The sequence below is a fragment of the Salvelinus namaycush genome, chromosome 4 (genome assembly GCF_016432855.1).
Source record: "Salvelinus namaycush isolate Seneca chromosome 4, SaNama_1.0, whole genome shotgun sequence".
In the NCBI taxonomy this organism is placed as follows: domain Eukaryota; kingdom Metazoa; phylum Chordata; class Actinopteri; order Salmoniformes; family Salmonidae; genus Salvelinus; species Salvelinus namaycush.
Window position 1 is genome coordinate 56,178,926 of NC_052310.1, and position 20,238 is coordinate 56,199,163.

Genomic DNA, 20,238 nt, shown 5'->3' on the forward strand with positions numbered 1-20,238 from the left:
TCAAATAACTCACTGGGTTGTTCCAATGTCTCAGTGGGTTTGAGCATGGTGCTACTAACACCAGAGTTGTGGGTTTGAATTCGCATGGACCACATGTTACTAAATATATATCACTTTCAATTGTGGTTTGCTTTAGATAAAAGCGTCTGCTAAATTACCAGCTGCATTAAATTGATTATTCATGTTTCTCCATATTAGGTCCAGACGTGGGCACGGCAGCACCAGCAGCGCCTGGCCATGGCCCTCAGTGATCTGCTTGCCACTCAGGAGCTGCTGGAGGGTCTGCTGGGCTGGCTGCAGTGGGCTGAGGCAACACTCAACGAGAAGGACAAGGAGGTCCTGCCTCAGGAGATAGACGAGGTCAAAGCTCTTATTGCTGAACACCAGGTACAGTGTGACCAGGAGCGTGTGTTATCCTCCTTTACTATATGATGTAAAGGAAGCAAATTGTAGAAGGTGGAGTTTGGTGTATTACTTGGTGCTTGGTTGATCAAACATTTCCCATTGCAATACTGTTCAATGCCAGTCTAGTAGTACTAGAGTTGTTATTAGAAGAGTAGCTCCCTCTTTCTAGTAACATGAGTTACTGTATGTGTACTGTGCATGCATGTACATTGCTTTTGAAGTGAATACAGTATACAGTACAAACTGAAAACATGTTGTTTTTGTGTGGCCCTGCAGACATTCATGGAGGAAATGACCAGGAAACAACCAGATGTTGACACGATCACCAAGACACACAAAAGAAAGTCTGCGGGTGGTAGCGAGCCTGCCATCCAGTCCCAAATCCCTGTCCTGGAGAAAGGAAGAGGTGGAAGTATGTACCCTACCAGGGGCCCCCTAAACACCCTGACCTCAGCCATCTGGCCCTGCTCTGATGCACTGCCTGCACCATGACACAACATCCTCATAGCTTACCTCACTCTCTCTGTCCCCGAAATGATATCATTCCTATGTTTTGTCTGGTATGGAACAAAAGTTATACAATGGAAAAGCGGTATCACTAAACAGGAGGTTGTTTTTCACTTACAGGAAAGCGTTCTCCCACACAAGCCATGTACCCATCAGCGTCACAGCCTCCCATAGAGACCAAGAACCCCAGGGTCAACCTGTTGGTCAGCAAGTGGCAGCAGGTGTGGCTACTGGCCCTGGACAGGAGGAGGAAACTCAATGATGCCATGGACAGACTTGAGGAGGTACATCTGGTCATTTAACCCTATGTTAGCTAAATGTTCATTACTTTATGTTCTTAATGGAGACATTCAGAAATTATCACTATGTGCAATACAATGTATGTCATAGTGTACAATGTATTGTGGTTTATTTTTTTTCAGCTGAAGGAATTTGCCAACTTTGACTTTGATGTGTGGCGGAAGCGCTACATGCGCTGGATGAACCATAAGAAGTCACGTGTCATGGACTTCTTCAGACGCATTGACAAGGACCAGGATGGAAAGGTCACCAGACAGGAGTTCATTGAAGGCATCCTCTCCTCCAGTAAGTCTTGTGAGAGGATCCAATCAGGCTTGCAGGTGGTTTGAGTAAAAAAATTATATATATATATATTCAATTAGAAAATACAATTGTGGGGGGTTGAGGGGAACGAAGTCAATATACTTGAAAATGACTAAAACCAAATTGAAACTTTGTAGAAATAATAATGGACCTACATTCATACAGTTTATTGACTGACCAGCTCTCTAATAATCACCGAAATGAATGATAGACAGTCAGGGAGCGTTGAAAAACTATGGATATAGGAAAATGTTTTGCTAATTTTGACAGCGAGGAAATATAACCAATTTGGCCCCCAGCAAAATTACATTTTGCATCTTATCCAGAACGACTTGCAGAAGCAATTAGGTTTAAGTGCCTTGCTCAAGAGCACATCGACAGATTTTTCACCTAATCAGCTCGGGGATTCAAACCAACAACCTTTCAATTACTGGCCCAAAGCTCTTAAATGCTAGGCTACCTGACACCCTGACCTGTACCCTTACACCCCTGACCTATACCCTCACATTACAGAGCCAAGCCAAGCTGAGCTGCTCTGGGCTGGCATGGTTACACATTCACCATAGATGTAACTATGCTGGAAAGAACAATGCGATAATCTAATATCTGAGCCAGCACAGTACGATTCAGTTCAGTATGCTAGTGTGACCATGCGTTGAGTGTCAAGTTTCCCATAAATGAGAGAATTCTTACCCTGTTTTTTTATTTTACATTCCAGAATTCCCTACCAGTCGGCTGGAGATGAGTGCGGTGGCAGACATATTTGACCGGGATGGTGACGGCTACATCGACTACTATGAGTTTGTGGCTGCCCTTCATCCCAACAAAGAGGCATACAAACCCCTCACAGATGCAGACAAAATTGAAGATGAGGTACTACTGTATATGTGTTGACATATAACTCAGACCGTAAATCAGGGTTCCCCCAACGAGCGGCCTGCAGTTGGTTTTATTTGGCCCCCCAAGTTTTCTGAGCAAAAACATTGTTTCATTGTTGGACATAAAAGACTGTAAAAACACCAGTTCCAAAGTATTCCCACGCGTAATAGAGAGACACGTGATTGTATACAAATGCAAGCACGGTTTGAAATGATTATGTTTTAGTCAAATATTATAACTCAGCACAAAAAGAAAGGACCCTGTCTTTCAAAGATAATTCGTAAAAATCCAAATAACTTCACAGATCTTCATTGTCAAGGGTTTAAACACGGTTTCCCATGCTTGTTCAATGAACCATAAACAATTAATGAACATGCACCTGTGGAACGGTCGTTAAGACACTAACAGCTTACAGACGGTAGGCAATTAAGGTCACAGTTATGAAAACTTAGGACACTAAAGAGGCCTTTCTACTGACTCTGAAAAACACCAAAAGAAAGATGCCCAGGGTCCCTGCTCATCTGTGTGAACGTGCCTTAGGCATGCTGCACGGAGGCATGAGGGCTGCTGATGTGGCCAGGGCAATGAATTGCAATGTACGTACTGTGAGACGCCTAAGACAGCGCTACAGGGAGACAGGACGGACAGCTGATCGTCTTCGCAGTGGCAGACCACGTGTAACAACACCTGCACAGGATCGGTACATCCGAACATTTTTTATTTTATTTTATTTAACCTTTATTTAACCAGGTAGGCAAATTGAGAACACGTTCTCATTTACAATTGCGACCTGGCCAAGATAAAGCAAAGCAGTTCGACACATACAACAACACATAGTTACACATGGAGTAAAAACAAACATATAGTCAATAATACAGTGAAAAAAAATAAGTCTATATACAATGTGAGCAAGTGAGGTGAGATAAGGGAGGTGAAGGCAAACAGATATATGTATAAATAAATAAAAATATAAAAAGGCCATGGAGGCGAAGTGAGTACAACACAGCAAGTAAAATAAAAACTAAAAAAACACTGGAATGGTTGGTTTGCATTGGAAGAAAGTGCAAAGTAGAGACAGAAATAATGGGGTGCAAAGGAGCAAAATAAATTAATAAATAAATACAGTAGGTAAAGAGGTAGTTGTTTGGGCTAAATTGTAGATGGGTTATGTACAGGTGCAGTAATCTATGAGCTGCTCTGACAGCTGGTGCTTAAAGCTAGTGAGGGAGATAGGTGTTTCCAGTTTCAGAGATTTTTGTAGTTCGTTCCAGTCATTGGCAGCAGAGAACTGGAAGGAGAGGCGTCCAAAGGAAGAATTGGTTTTGGGGGTGACTAGAGAGATATACCTGCTGGAGCGCGTGCTACAGGTAGGTGCTGCTATGGTGACCAGCGAGCTGAGATAAGGGGGGACTTTACCTAGCAGGGTCTTGTAGATGACCTGGAACCAGTGGGTTTGGCGACGAGTATGAAGCGAGGGCCAGCCAACGAGAGTGTACAGGTCGCAGTGGTGGGTAGTATATGGGGCTTTGGTGACAAAACGGATGGCACTGTGATAGACTGCATCCAATTTATTGAGTAGGGTTTTGGAGGCTATTTTGTAAATGACATCACCGAAGTCGAGGATTGGTAGGATGGTCAGTTTTACAAGGGTATGTTTGGCAGCATGAGTAAAGGATGCTTTGTTGCGGAATAGGAAGCCAATTCTAGATTTGACTTTGGATTGGAGATGTTTGATGTGGGTCTGGAAGGAGAGTTTACAGTCTAACCAGACACCTAGGTATTTGTAGTTGTCCACATATTCTAAGTCAGAGCCGTCCAAAGTAGTGATGTTGGACAGGCGGGCAGGAGCAGGCAGCGATCGGTTGAAGAGCATGCATTTGGTTTTACTTGTATTTAAGAGCAGTTGGAGGCCACGGAAGGAGAGTTGTATGGCATTGAAGCTCGCCTGGAGGGTTGTTAACACAGTGTCAAAAGAAGGGCCAGAAGTATACAGAATAGTGTCGTCTGCGTAGAGGTGGATCAGAGAATCACCAGCAGCAAGAGCGACATCATTGATGTAAACAGAGAACAGAGTCGGTCCAAGAATTGAACCCTGTGGCACCCCCATAGAGACTGCCAGAGGCCCGGACAACAGACCCTCCGATTTGACACACTGAACTCTATCAGAGAAGTAGTTGGTGAACCAGGCGAGGCAATCATTAGAGAAACCAAGGCTGTCGAGTCTGCCAATGAGGATGTGGTGATTGACAGAGTCAAAAGCCTTGGCCAGGTCAATGAATACGGCTGCACAGTATTGTTTCCTATCGATGGCGGTTACGATATCGTTTATGACCTTGAGCGTGGCTGAGGTGCACCCATGACCAGCTCTGAAACCAGATTGCATAGCGGAGAAGGTGTGGTGTGATTCGAAATGGTCGGTAATCTGTTTGTTGACTTGGCTTTCGAAGACCTTAGAAAGGCAGGGTAGGATAGATATAGGTCTGTAGCAGTTAGGGTCAAGGGTGTCCCCCCCTTTGAAGAGGGGGATAACCGCAGCTGCTTTCCAATCTTTGGGGATCTCAGACGACACGAAAGAGAGGTTGAAGAGGCTAGTAATAGGGGTGGCAACAATTTCAGCAGATAGTTTTAGAAAGAAAGGGTCCAGATTATCTAGCCCGGCTGATTTGTAAGGGTCCAGATTTTGCAGCTCATTAAGAACATCAGCTGACTGTATTTGGGAGAAAGAGAAATGGGGAAGGCTTGGGCGAGTAGCAGAGGGGAGGGCAGTGCTGTTGTCCGGGGTAGGGGTAGCCAGGTGGAAAGCATGGCCAGCCGTAGAAAAATGCTTATTGAAATTCTCAATTATAGTGGATTTGTCGGTGGTGACAGTGTTTCCTATCTTCAGAGCGGTTGGAAGCTGGGAGGAGGTGTTCTTATTCTCCATGGACTTTACGGTGTCCCAGAACTTTTTTGAATTTGTGTTGCAGGAAGCAAATTTCTGCTTGAAAAAGCTAGCCTTGGCTGTTCTAACTGCCTGTGTATATTGGTTTCTGGCTTCCCTGAAAAGTTGCATATCACGGGGGCTGTTCGATGCTAATGCAGAACGCCATAGGATGTTTTTCTGTTGGTTAAGGGCAGTCAGGTCAGGAGAGAACCAAGGGCTATATCTGTTCCTGGTTCTAAATTTCTTGAATGGGGCATGCTTATTCAAGATGGTGAGGAAGGCATTTTTAAAAAATGACCAGGCATCCTCTACTGACGGGATGAGATCAATATCCTTCCAGGATACCCCGGCCAGGTCGATTAGGAAGGCCTGCTCGCTGAAGTGTTTCAGGGAGCGTTTGACAGTGATGAGTGGAGGTCGTTTGACCGCTGACCCATTACGGATGCAGGCAATGAGGCAGTGATCGCTGAGATCTTGGTTGAAAACAGCAGAGGTGTATTTGGAGGGCAAGTTTGTTAGGATGATATCTATGAGGGTACCCGTGTTTACGGAATTGGGGTGGTACCTGGTAGGTTCATTGATAATTTGTGTGAGATTGAGGGCATCAAGCTTAGATTGTAGGGTGGCTGGGGTGTTGAGCATGTTCAAATTTAGGTCGCCTAGCAGCACGAGCTCTGAAGATAGATGGGGGGCAATCAGTTCACATATAGTGTCCAGAGCACAGCTGGGGGCAGAGGGTGGTCTATAGCAGGCGGCAACGGTGAGAGACTTGTTTTTAGAGAGGTGGATTTTTAAAAGTAGAAGTTCAAATTGTTTGGGAACAGACCTGGATAGTATAACAGAACTCTGCAGGCAGTCTTTGCAGTAGATTGCAACACCACCCCCTTTGGCCGTTCTATCTTGTCTGAAAATATTGTAATTGGGGATAAAAATGTCTGAATTTTTGGTGGTCTTTCTAAGCCAGGATTCAGACACGGCTAAAACATCCGGGTTGGTAGAGTGTGCTAAAGCAGTGAACAAAACAAACTTAGGGAGGAGGCTTCTAATGTTAACATGCATGAAGCCAAGGCTATTACGGTTACAGAAGTCATCAAAAGAGAGCGCCTGGGGAATAGGAGTGGAGCCAGGTACTGCAGGGCCTGGATTCACCTCTACATCACCAGAGGAACAGAGGAGAAGTAGGATAAGGGTACGGCTAAAAGCTATGAGAATTGGTCGCCTAGAGCTACTAGAGCAGAGAGTAAAAGGAAGTTTCTGGGGGCGATAAAATAGTTTAAAGGAATAATGTACAGACAAAGGTATGGTAGGATGTGAATACAGTGGAGGTAAACCTAGGTATTGAGTGATGATGAGAGAGATCTTGTCTCTAGAAACATCATTGAAACCAGGTGATGTCATCGCATATGTGGGTGGTGGAACTGAGAGGTTGGATATGGTATAGAGAGCAGGGCTAGAATCTCTACAGTGAAATAAGCCAATAAACACTAACCAGAACAGCAATGGACAAGGCATATTTACATTAAGGAGAGGCATGCTTAATCGAGTGATCAATAAGGGTCCAGTGAGTAGAGGTTGGTTGGGGTCGTGGCGATCCAGACAGCTGGCCGGGTATATGGCTATCGGTAGCAGCATAGGATGGAGGTCTGTTTGTAGATACCTCGTGCGTTTCCGTCGGTAGGTTCCGTGTAGTGGGGTTTTGTTCAGATAGCAGCCGATAAGACAGCTAACGATTAGCGGGCCTCAGATGAGCGTTCAGGTAACGTCGGGACGGAGGTGCCGGTTGGATAAATCCCTCGGGCAGATAACGTCGGCAGTCAGTCGTGAAGGCCCGGTGGGGTTCCGTATCTGCAGCAGCAACAAAAGAAACGGGTCCGGATGGTGATGGAACTCCTCAGCTGGCTAGCTCCAGCATGATTTGAGTTTGCTCCGGGGTCGACGTAAGCCAATAGTCACACGGTATGCAGCTAGCTAGCTGCGAAATCAAGGTGCAAGTGTCCAGAGCCTGCGGTTGGAATCCGGGGAAACTGAGAGAGAAAAAAAAGTCCCGGAATGCTCCGGTCCGAGTCGCGTTGCACAAAAGTGCCGGTAGATTATCGAGCTAAAGGAATAGCTGATGACCGCAAAACGTGGGCAGCTGAAACACCAACGCTAGCCAGCAAACCGGCTAATTTCGGGGCAGCTACAGATTAGCTTCTGGCTAGCTATCGGAGTAGCTTCTGGTTAGCTTTCAGGCTAGCTTCTGAATTAGCCCCTGGCTATCTTCCACGATGGATTTTCAGATTGAGGTAAATAATACTTATTGTAATTGGTGAAGCGGGTTGCAGGAAAGCTTTTGCAGGAAAGCTTTTGTAGTTGAGTTCTTGGATAATAAAATAAATTAAAGATATGTGAAGAAAAGGTGTAAATATATATATATACAGGACACGACACGACAATACGGAAAAAGACGTCTGAACTGCTAAGCCACCTTGAAAATCCGAACATCCGAACATCACACCTGCGGGACAGGTACAGGATGGCAACAACAACTGCCCGAGTTACACCAGGAACGCACAATCCCTCCATCAGTGCTCAGACTGTCCGCAATAGGCTGAGAGAGGCTGGACTGAGGGCTTGTAGGCCTGTTGTAAGGTAGGTTCTCACCAGACATCACCTGCAACAACGTCGCCTATGGGCACAAACCCACCGTCGCTGGACCAGACAGGACTGGCAAAAAGTGCTCTTCACTGACAAGTCAGGGTTTTGTCTCACCAGGGATGATGGTCGGATTTGCGCTTATCGTCGAAGGACTGAGCGTTACATCAAGGCCTGTACTCTGGAGCTGGATCGATTTGGAGGTGGATGGTCCGTCATGGTCTGGGGTGGACTTATCTTGTCATTGCAGGCAATCTCAACGCTGTGCGTTACAGGGAAGACATCCTCCTCCCTCATGTGGTACCTTTCCTGCGGGCTCATCCTGACATGATACTCCAGCATGACAATGCCACCAGCCATACTGCTCATTCTGTGTGTGATTTCCTGCAAGACAGGAATGTCAGTGTTCTGCCATGGCCAGCGAAGAGCCCGGATCTCAATCCCATTGAGCACGTCTGGGACCTGTTGGATCAGAGGGTCAGGGCTAGGGCCATTCCCCCCCAGAAATGTCCGAGAACTTGCAGATGCCTTGGTGGAAGAGTAACATCTCATAGCAAGAACTGGCAAATCTGGTGCAGTCCATGAGGAGGAGATGCACTGTAGTACTTAATGCAGCTTGTGGCCATACCAGATATTGACTGTTACTTTTGATTTTGACCCAACCTTTGTTCAGGAACACATTATTCCATTTCTGTTAGTCACATGTCTGTGGAACTTGTTCAGTTTATGTCTCAGTTGTTGAATCTTGTTATGTTCATACAAATATTTACACATGTTAAGTTTGCTGAAAATAAATGCAGTTGACAGTGAGAGGACGTTTCTTTTTTTGCTGAGTTTATATTTTTGCGGTCAATTTGCAGCCTACAAATTATTTGTAATTATGTTCCGGTCTCCCGACCATCCGCTCAAGAAAAAATCAGTCCACAGCTGAATCTAGTTGATGATCGCTGCCGTAAATCATTGGAACATTATGTATTACCTTCCCGCAATATAAATGATGTCTAAATAATGCTGTTTTTTTATTTTGTAGGTTACACGCCAAGTGGCAAAATGCAAGTGTCCTAAACGATTCCAAGTTGAGCAAATTGGTGCCAACAAATACAGGGTAAGAGGATTTTGTGTATACCCTATACGTTACCTTAAGTGTTCAGTGAAACATGTGCTTTATGAAAAACTAATTTGTAACTTTTTTTCATTGTCCCTTCCACGACCAGTTCTACCTTGGAAACCAGGTACATATGACAGGCTCAGGCCGCTCTTTGTTGTTATCTATGATGTGGTGCTGTGCCTAATCAACCCCTCCTCTCTTTTTTGTTGACCCTGTTTCTTTTCCAATTAACATTAACATTTTGCCAAGAGTCTTCCAAGACATATTCACGATGGAACTCAGAAGTAGACAGCAATAATTCTTTCAGACATTTCCATTCACTTGAAAAGGCTCACTTTTAATTTGTTTATTAGTCTATGATAATAATAATAATAGCTATGTGGGTAGTTCCACCGGCATAAGTAGTTGGGATATTGGATTGGGTCTGGCTGGCTGGCGTGGGAAAGCAGCTGGTGCCTATAACTGGTGCAGGTGGAGGACCATTGATGTAGTAGCCTGCTAGGAATGACTGCAATAAAATGATCCCCTTTTGGGTCATGGTCTTTCTTCAGCTCATGCCAAGAATTAAATGGCCACAGTGTCATAAAATGCATCTTTGTGTATATATAACCTGTACTGGTTGATTGTGCAGATAAAAATAGTGGCAATAATGCTCTTATTTAGATAGGAAATAACATTGAGCTTGTGATCATTTCTAAAACTAAAAATCAGCATGTAAGGCAGTCAAGTGTTATAATGCTTTGAAGTCCAATGCTGATTCAATTATTCCCTCTTGTTTGTAGTTGCTTTTGAGTTTCCAATAAGAAATAATAGGTTTTCCAAGTTTGTACCCCTTCATGTGCTTTAATTTAACCGTTGAGCAGTTTGGGATTTAGAATGCTTCTAATGTGTGGTTGTCTGTTGCTTCTCTTTTATTTCCTGGGATTGATTTGTCTCAATAATGGCTGACATGACTTTGTATAACAGCTTTTTTTGTTCAACAAACATTAACTGCTTTTCCTTTAAAGATGTGCGAACACCTTTCCATTGTTAGGAAATTATCTTGCTTGATTTGATTTTATTGAGTTCAAATGGGCAAAGAAATGCATGTTGTAATACAGGATACATAACTCATATAAAATGAATGGTCCATTCACTTTCTGAAGCTTGATGGCTGTTTGTTGAGGAGAATGAATAGGGGTATATAGGGGAAACATATACAGCATGTATTTGTAAGATTATGTGTGTCTTCACCAGTTTGTATTTGTTTATTACTCAAAATCAACTTAAACAATTCTTTTGACAGTTTGGTCTGGTTCACTGCTTACATGATGATGAGATAATAGCAAACAGGGACAGTCAAAATCTAACCCCCCACCTACACGTTGCGGTTTTGGAAAGCTGTATTCTGGTAAATGGGCATTCTTAAGCCATTTGTTGTGACTATTTTTATTCTCCAGATCATTTTCCAATTCTATTCATCACTTTTACTGTACTTGATCACAAAATTCACCAGTGTCATTCAATCATTATGGGAATCACATAGTGCAAAGTTTGAATTTAAATGAGATTGTTACAATAGGCACCTAACTGGAGGCTCATCAATGTGTGGTCATGTTTGATTGTTTACACCGTGGTTGACTAGAGAGATGATAAGATGCCATCCCCCATGTTGTTCCTCATTGGAGCTTAGCTGCATTGGTTCCTCCATCAATGTCAATGCATCCTCTATGAATATGGTGGTTTGTACTGTAGTGATAGAAAGTGCAACTGTTCACGTTGTTGGTTTGCAGGAGATTTTGTCAGTTTTGTCTGTTTGTGCTATTGATTGTGCTATGATGTGACAATGTTTGATGGAAAGCATGAGCCCATGATTGTTGTGTTGTCAAATCTGCTAACCCCATGGCCATATCCAACTGGCTGGCTTCTCCTGCAAATCCTCATCTTATGACGCTTGGCTGTTTGTTCACCCTCCATATCAGGCTTGTTTGAAAGCTTTGCAAGTTACATGCAAACATCCCATAGTAAAGTCGAAAATAACAAAAATATCCCAAAAGAAGGTAAGGATAGACTGCAACACTATAGTGCTCCCTAGTGGTTGAGTATCATCTCTTCAGTCTAATGCTCTTTATATTATACAGCCTGTTATAGGAGTTTCCAGTTGAAAATGTGAAAAAATTATTAGATGAGAAAATAAGTAAACATTCCAATATTAAATTATAATATTGATTAATGAAAATATTGCAACCCTTTGTGACAAATTATTAACTTACTAATTATTACATTTACTTGCAACCTTAATCATAATGGATATATAACATTGTCATAACAATGATATTGACCTCAGATGCCCTAACCAGTCAAAATACCAGTTGTTATATCATGATTATGACAGATGTATGTAGGCTACGATAAGCCTGTTGACAGGTGGTATCAAGTAAAGTGTTACCCATTTCACCACAATTACAAATCAACGTATCCCAATTTCACAAGTCACACACCAATCCCACATTGTTGACAATGATGAATGCACTAATACATTCTGAGAAGGTTAAACCAGTTGGATTGACCCTTCATTTGTGTCTATGAGAATGAAACCTTGATGTTGTTGCTTTGTGTCTCAATCAATGGGCTTGGCTGAGCAACAAAAGAAAGAAACCAGACAGCAAAACCATCTCCTCTCATCTAGTGATTAAGTGAAATCCATTTTAGTTAAGTCATATTTCATATGTATAACTAGTCGTTGTACTCTACAAGTCAGAAAATGCAATGTAATCAGGCAATCAGGAACCAACTCATAGAAGGATAAACTTCCTCCTAACAATCTCCAAATTGTAGCATCTGCTAGTTTCTGGTGTTGCACAGCTTCAAGTCTTGTCCAGTGTTGTTGATGCAGAGTAGTGCTCAGTGACTCCCGCCTTATCTTCCTCTCTGTCCTCCCTACTCCCTCTGCAGTTCGGAGACTCCCAACAGCTGCGTCTGGTGCGGATCCTGCGGAGCACTGTGATGGTGCGCGTTGGTGGAGGCTGGATGGCTCTGGATGAGTTCCTTGTAAAGAACGACCCGTGTCGAGGTAAGGCACCAGACAGGACAGGGTAAACTTGATAAAATGTCATTAATTTTAAGAAAGGCAAATCTCTGGATTCGGTTTCACTCGTGTGTCACTTATGTTTTAATTGTCTATTTTTAGATAGCGGTGCTACAGCTGATTCAGTATTTATTACCATATGATTTGATGTTGTGTAATGGTTTTCACTCTGATTAAATGATATGGCTGGATAAGGCTGAATGTGGCATGTAGAGTCTAAGTCTGAGTGTGTGTCTGAGTGTGTGTCTGAGTGTGTGTCTGAGTGTATGTTGCTACTCAATTGCTTACAATATCAGATCCTACTGCCATGCAGTAAGTTCCTCTATATGTGTTTCAATTTTCCTGCTAAAAAATGCCTTCCTACTGCTTCCTACGCCTTCCTCTCCAGTTCATCACCACGGGAGTAAAATGTTGCGCTCGGAATCAAACTCTTCAATTACTCAGTCTCCTATAGGTTGGCAACAAATCTCACACTTTCTCACCTTGCTCCATGAACCCCCCAGTGGTATGTGTGTCTGCATCACCGTATGTGTGCGGGTGTTAATGTGTAGGTGTGTGTACAAAACGGGTGTGTTGGAGTGCTCATTGTTAATGGCGTTCCCATAAAGCGACTCCACTCACACTCTCCTGTTATCCAGCAGTCTGTGGGTCTTCATGCATGCCGTCATTTTCTCCGAGTCACATCACCTACTTCTGAATCTCTCTTTACTTACTGACCTCCAGGCTAACACCAGTTCTCTCTCTCTCTATCGCTCTCTCTATCGCTGTCTCTCTCTCTATCGCTGTCTCTCTCTCTATCGCTCTATTGCCCTCTATCACTGTCTATCGCTGTCTCTCTGTCGCTCTCTCTCTCTAACGCTCTCTCTATTGCTCTCTCTTTCTATCGCTCTCTTTATCGCTGTCTCTCTCTTTATCGCTGTCTCTCTTGCTCTATCGCTCTCTCTCTCTCTCTATCGCTCTCTCTCTCTCGATCGTTCTCTCTCTATCGCTCTCTCTCTATATCGCTCTCTCTCTATCGCTCTCTCTCTATCGCGCTCTATCTCTCTCTCTCTCTCTCTATCGCTCTCTCTATCGCTCTCTCTCTCTTTTACTCTCTCTCTATCGCTCTCTCTCTATCGCTCTCTCTCTCTCTATCTCTCTCTCTCTCTCTCTCTCTCTATATCGCTCTGTCTATCGCTCTCTCTCTCTATCGCTCTCTCTATCGCTCTCTCTCTCTATCGCTCTCTCTATCGCTCTCTCTCTCTTTTACTCTCTCTCTATCGCTCTCTCTCTCTCTATCTCTCTCTCTCTCTCTCTCTCTCTATATCGCTCTGTCTATCGCTCTCTCTCTCTATCGCTCTCTCTATCGCTCTCTCTCTCTATCGCTCTCTCTCTCTCTCTCTCTCTATCACTCTCTCTATCGCTCTCTCTCTCTCTCTCTCTCTCTCTCTCTCTCTCTCTCTCTCTCTCTATATCGCTGTCTCTCTTTCTCTATCGCTCTCTCTCTCTCTATATCGCTGTCTCTCGTTCTATATCGCTGTCTCTCTTTCTCTATCGCTCACTCTCTATCTATTGCTGTCTCTCTCTCTATTGCTCTCTCTCTCTATTGCTGTCTCTCTCTATCGCGGTCTCTCTCTCTATTGTTGTCTCTCTCTCTATCTATCGCTCTCTCTCTCTCTATTGTTGTCTCTCTCTATCTATCTATCTATCTATCTATCTATCTATCTATCTATCTATCTATCTATCTATCTATCTATCTATCTATCTATCTATCTATCTATCTATCTATCTATCTATCTATCTATCTATCTATCTATCTATCTATCTAAAAAGCAGCCAGTGGCTTTGTGCACCTTTTCTTTTTGCAGTGCCGCTGACAATCACTGGGTTTCCCAGCAATTTACTATTCCCACCCAAAGGCTATGCTGGGGAGAAATAGTTACTTATAGGTATATGGCTGATGTTCTAAGCCACTGGAATTCATCATCAATCTTTTGGGATGACCATAGATTCTTCTACTCTGGTAGAGATTAATTGGAGAGCAAAGTCAGCTAATATGTATCTTTATTTTGTTTTGTTTTGCGAGGTTGGGGTGATGGAGGCGTTTATTGATTTGTATGTGCAGAGTGAGTCTGTTGTACTGTACATTAAGCACTCTGTCCATATGAATCTCTATCGGTTAAGAATGTCCTTTTCACAGCACTTCCTATTGGGACTGTTTGTTTTCAGTGAGTTTGCCAGTGTGGCTAAGTGATGTGAAACTGCATGTCCTTCATTCACACGCATTTATTTGCACAATAGTCCAATCACAAATAGTATAAACAACAACCTGTATTCATTTCAAATGGTCTACTGTTTCTAAAAGCAGGTACTCATCATACATTTACTCACTCCACTGAAATGAATTAGGTTCACCTTACTTATAATCAATCATACACCAACAACCATGCATATGTCTTACTGTATGTCATCATATTTTACCCCCCAGCCAAAGGCAGGACAAACATGGAGCTGCGAGAAAAGTTCATTCTCCCAGAGGGCACCACTCAGGTGATGGCAAGCTTCCGGTATAGAGGTCGTAGGTCGCGACCGTCGTCACGGGCTGCCTCTCCCAACAGGTCAAACTCTAGCCATAGCTGTCCTGCCCAGCATAATAACCCAGCCTTGCCCAGCACACCCAAGGTAAGAGACGCCCACAATCTGGGTAGCAGCTTTTGACTACATACTCCTTCTTCCACAGCAAATACATTTATTAACTTCACTGACAATAGAGCAAAATTGGCTAATGACTTGAATTTAATGACCATAGGAAGCTAGTTGTATTTGAACCATTTCTACAGAAATGGTGTGTGTTGGTTTGTCTGCCATTCCCCACATGCTCCCAACCATATCTATTGTTTGTCATTTGTCTATTTTATCATTTGTTTATATATGTTGTTTTTTGTTGTCTGATATATTTTGATCATTCCTTTCTTTTGTCATATATCATAGCTCTTCATTTAGTCTACCTGTACTCCTTTTAGTTATTGATTTCTCCATCTGAATCCCTGTGTTTGTGTGTTTGACTTGCCATTATTCCCCCAGACTCCCCAACACATAACTCGCAATTATGATAAACCCTGGCTGACAAACAGCAAACCCTCCACTCCTCTTAAATCATCAGACTCCTTTGAGAGCCAAGGTTCATCCTCTGAGGTATAGTGAATCAACAGGGTCTGGAACGCTCCAGAGCTCTGAACCTAACAACTGCTGCCTCCTACTATACCATCTAACTGAATTGTATAGTGACTGAGTAAAAGGAAAAATGAAATAAATGAATAACTACTTAGATAGCCCTACCCCTTCCCCTTGGCCCTAACTTCACAATCATTGAATATCTAAAGCATGGCCAACCAAATATTGGTAACGGCAGATAAAGAAGATATTTTCTAAAGATCGACAACATTTTCATCCGTTCGACAGGAGTGGATTTTTTTCTTCTTTATCTTTCTTTATTGCTACAAATGATGATGGGAACTGTGTTTTTCGAATAAATTATGATTGCCGAATACTTTTGAAGGTATGTGGGGCACGTGATGTCATCACATAGCTATAAGTTCCACTCCACATTTAAAGATGCACTATAAAGAAATCTCTCCTCCATTTCCTGGTTACTAAAATTCTAATAGTTCGCCTAATTTCAGGTTCTGTCACAAAACAAGCAAGTATAGTGTAGAGAGTCATTTTACCATTTAAACTTCTGTGAAATAGATTTTCCATAACCAAAAATATTGTATTTTCAGTTGTTTGAAGCTGGTGAACAAAACCGAAAGTAAAAGACACAAAAACTAAACTTATGATCGGGAAGCATAGAAATAGCGCACACAGAACAGATCATGCAAGACATTCTTTCAATGATAACGACAGCTCTATAAAAAAAAATGGCACATTGCAGCTTTAATTCTAAATGCCTAGCCTACTGCTTGCAAAATAAAACAATTTTAACTATAAAAATCATGTTTTTCCTGAGTTTCAAGAATACCTGAATTGCTTCACCTTGCTTTTCTGATTGGCTGACAAGTTTTACCATCCAATTGTTTCAGATCTGCAGGAGTGCAAGTTTCACCATGGCACGGACTAGCCTAGGCAGCCGTGGCGATACGTTAGGCACATGACAATTATTAGAATGTGGCAAATATGACTAATTTATTGCATTCTATCAGGAACAGATAGGTTGAAAGGCATACAGTTGTCGCCAATGTATTAAAGCACAATTTGCCTAAATGGGTAATGGAAACACTTCAACCACTACATTTGTATTCCACACTGTAGGTTCTTGCGATTTTTTAAAAATATATTTTTTTAGTTGTGACGCCATTCCAATCAGCAGTTTTTATCGACTCAAGATAGTTAAATGGAAATGCACCCTAGCAGGCAATTGTTGCATCTATTTTCTATGCAAACTTTCTAATGTCGAAAAAAAATCGCTGGACAAGTTAATGGAAACATAGCTATTGACGGTCAATCAATTATCCCATGTCAGCTAACATTTTATAGTTTGCTAGGTAAGTTAGTCTAGTCAGCTATCTTAACCTTGTAGTAATCATGGTCAAATTATTGACCAGGCACCCAAGGCACGTGCCCAGGGGCCCTGACTTCCAGGGGGCCCTCATTGATTTTGTTAGTCACTCTCACTCAGATATCATATCAACATGACATAAGTACTTTACACCACTAGCCATGACTTATGTAAAAATACTTTAAATTACTACTTAAGTCATTTTGTGTATATCTGTACTTACTATTGATATTTTTGACAACTTTTACTTTTACTTCACTACATTCCAAAAGAAAATAATGTACTTTCTACTCCATACGTTATTCCTGACACCCAACAGTACTCATTACATTTTGAATGCTTAGCAGGACAGGAAAATGGTCCAATTCATGCACTTATCAAGAGAACATGCCTGGTCATCCCTACTGTCTCTGATCTGGCAGACTCACTACACACAAATGCTTCATTTGTAAATGGAGTGTGCCCCTGGCTATTCATTAATAAATAAAAACAAGAAAATTGTGCCATCTGGTTTGCTTAATATAAGCAATTTGAAATGATTATACTTTTAATTTTGATACTTAAGTATATTTTTGCAATTACATTTAATGTTGATACTTAAATATATTTAAAACCAAATACTTTTGCTCAAGTAGTATTTTACTGGGTGACTTTTACTTGAGTCATTTTCTATTAAGGTATTTTTACTTTTACTCAAGTATGACAATTGGGTACTTTTTCCACCACTCGTCATGGCAAAATGTGTAGAACTGCAGGAAACAGGCATTACAACTGCAAAATGTTCTTTCTGCCCCATGGCAAAATGAGTAGAATAGCAAGGAATTAGTTTCAAGACTGCTACATTTTCCCGCTGCCCCTTAGAAAAATGTGTAGAATTGCAGAAAATGTGCTTTAAAACTGCAACATTTCCCCAAAACATTATTAGCCTGATGAACATAGAAACTCAGTTGCAGTTTCTATGCTACAATGGTGAAATGTTTTATACATCTTTAATAATGGTAATCAGAATGTGTTGTTATATGGCTGCGATCTGATTAATGTTTGAATTCTAATTTTATGATTACTTTCAAAAAAGCTTTTGTTTCAAGACCCTAAAAAGATATTGTTTACATTTTACATTTCTAAATAAATAACCAAGCCCAGAAGTTTGACCACCCCTGATCTAAAGAGTCTGGATAGGTGTAAAATGTGTAGTGGTGGAGCTTCCACCACTACACAATCCCCCAGAATTGAGAAGGCTTACGCCTTACAGATCTGCTAGCATCAAAGTGTTAAGGCCAAAGGGGAGGTGTAGGGAGCAAATTGTGATTGAAGCGAGTACATAAGCTGTATATTTGTTGTCTATTAGAGGCCCGATTTCAGTTGGGATTTTTATTTAATGTTTTAAAGTACTAACTGGTGATCGTTGTGGAACATTCTCTCTGTTGTCAAAAACCTTCTCTAACTAACTCAAACTAAGAACTGGCCCGCTGTTCTGTGTTGCATGTTGAACTGTTTATCTGTTAATCCACTGTACACGTTTAGGTTGTTACGTAAATATCATACAGTACATCAACTTTTCATTCAACACAATAACCCCTTACATTGGATGTCTGTGGGATTTCATCAGATTTCATCAGAATGCCACATTGCATAACATGCTAATTAGAGAAGAATTACCAGTGTTCGAAGAGTCGATGTACTAGACTAGAGAATCAACTCAAACACAGTATCGTCTTCTTCTGTGATTTACCATTGTGTACCAAGATATTTTTTTGTAAACATAGAGAAAAATGCTAACAAATGCTCTGTCTTTTGCAGAGCACTCCGATACAGGGAAGTAAACTGCGGCTCCCTGGATACTTGTCAGGAAAAGGTTTCCAGTCGGGTGAAGAGCCGGGAACCCTGATCAATGCTGCTGTGATGAAAGCACGGGGACAGGCCATAGGGTTTGGTGAGTAGAGCATTCTTTTGAAAAGCAGTGACTGCTTTCTGTCTTCTAAAGGGCTCTGCTGTTCGGCTCTGCTATTAACGTTGCCAGTCGCTGTAACCAGACAACCATACCGGAATCTTTTGTCCCCCAGAATCGAGAAGGTCCGGCAGCCGACCTGGAAGTAAAGCAGGCAGTCGAGGGAGCAGCCGGAGGGGAAGCGATGCTTCAGACTTCGACATCTCGGATATCGCATCGGTGTGCTCCGACACATCGGAGACGGTGGGTGACACCAGTCGGGCTACACCCCGCTCGTCGTCACGTCAACACGGAGGCAAGCCCTCCAAAATCCCGACTCCTCAAAGAAGGTCGACCCCCAGCAAACTGGCCCAGACCTCCAAGAGATAGTCAGGGGCCTTGAGACAACCACAGGAGTCACGTTGGCCCAAAGTGACAAGAGAGACTGGCGTATGTGTTGATTATTTAAAGTCTTGTGAAGATGTAAAATATTCTGTTGAATAGAAAAATGGTTTATTATTAAGTGAGAATGGAATGCCAATGGCCTTGTGTTTGTCTTAATGTATTTAATTTTATGTGAATAATGTCAAATTATTATGATTATTTTATTTTATTGACGCTAAACCTGAAAAGTTTAAAGAAACTGAAAAGAAAAAAAACATGGAGAAGACCACACTGTATGGTCAACTAACAATTCTACACACTAATGAATGGTAACACACAGCATTGTACTCGTGAGAGGTTTACTGAATGTTCTGTATGCTGACATGCGTGTGACAGACGGTGCATCACGCTACCCTGTGGGACACCTCAATTATCTATTATCTATTTAAAATGCAATGATGTACTGCCAAAATGCATTTAAAGGGCAATACAATATACATGTAGCCTACCACATAGTAAACACTGCAAATAATTATGTTCTGACTGAGATGACTGTTGATGGCAAGTTCACAGAGAAATCCCTCAATATCCAGGCTTTAAAGTACTCCACCTTACCTTAGGTAGTACTGTTTTGTTTGGTCAACTTACAGCGATGTGTGCCATTTTACCTTGGACATTGGCCTCCCCGGACCCTGAGTAGACATTCTTTAGTGCATTCGTCAGTGTATGGTTCATTTTGCTAGAGTGGAAAGGATCGCTGTTAACGTTTTGTAATAAATCTGCTAGCCGAAAGCTACCATGGGATACTGACATGGGTCACATACTTGTCTGTTTTTTTTATATGATGTTATACATTATTGTTACAGTATAATGTATAATTTCTGTAGATTGACCCAATAGGATGCAGCGGAGAGACAACAGGAGACAAAAGAAATCTAGCATCATATAGAAATGGGAAGTATTTCATAAAGTCCAGTGATGACTCGTTGTGTTATTATATAATATACAGGGAAAGGCAAAGGGGGATATCTAGTCAGTTGTACAACTGAATGCATTCAACTGAAATGTGTCTTCTGCATTTAACCCACTCGAGATCTTTGAATAGGACAACTATAGTTGAGCAGGGGATAGTTTCACCCCAGAAAATGTGGAAACTTGATCTGTATTGTTGCATTTCAACATGGTCTACCTGTGAGTTTCTTACAGATCATTTCTTCCAAATCTCTCAGATCATATAAACTTTTACCTCTTTCGAATTTAAGAG

At 42.0% G+C, this 20,238-nt stretch overlaps 1 protein-coding gene across 1 annotated transcript in view; it reads left to right on the forward strand.

The window, feature by feature from the left end:
* Positions 1-19,790, forward strand: part of LOC120045929 (dystonin-like) — a 195,751-nt gene extending 175,961 nt beyond the window's left edge. Inside the window, exons 89-100 of the mRNA XM_038990855.1 lie at positions 199-387; positions 682-817; positions 1,033-1,196; positions 1,335-1,497; positions 2,234-2,388; positions 8,982-9,056; positions 9,166-9,183; positions 11,994-12,111; positions 14,594-14,787; positions 15,190-15,300; positions 18,464-18,596; positions 18,727-19,790. Coding sequence (XP_038846783.1) covers positions 199-387; positions 682-817; positions 1,033-1,196; positions 1,335-1,497; positions 2,234-2,388; positions 8,982-9,056; positions 9,166-9,183; positions 11,994-12,111; positions 14,594-14,787; positions 15,190-15,300; positions 18,464-18,596; positions 18,727-18,980 — 1,710 coding nt within the window. The 3' untranslated portion in view covers positions 18,981-19,790. The remainder of the gene's footprint in view (positions 1-198; positions 388-681; positions 818-1,032; positions 1,197-1,334; positions 1,498-2,233; positions 2,389-8,981; positions 9,057-9,165; positions 9,184-11,993; positions 12,112-14,593; positions 14,788-15,189; positions 15,301-18,463; positions 18,597-18,726) is intronic.
* Positions 19,791-20,238: the final 448 nt, after the last annotated feature.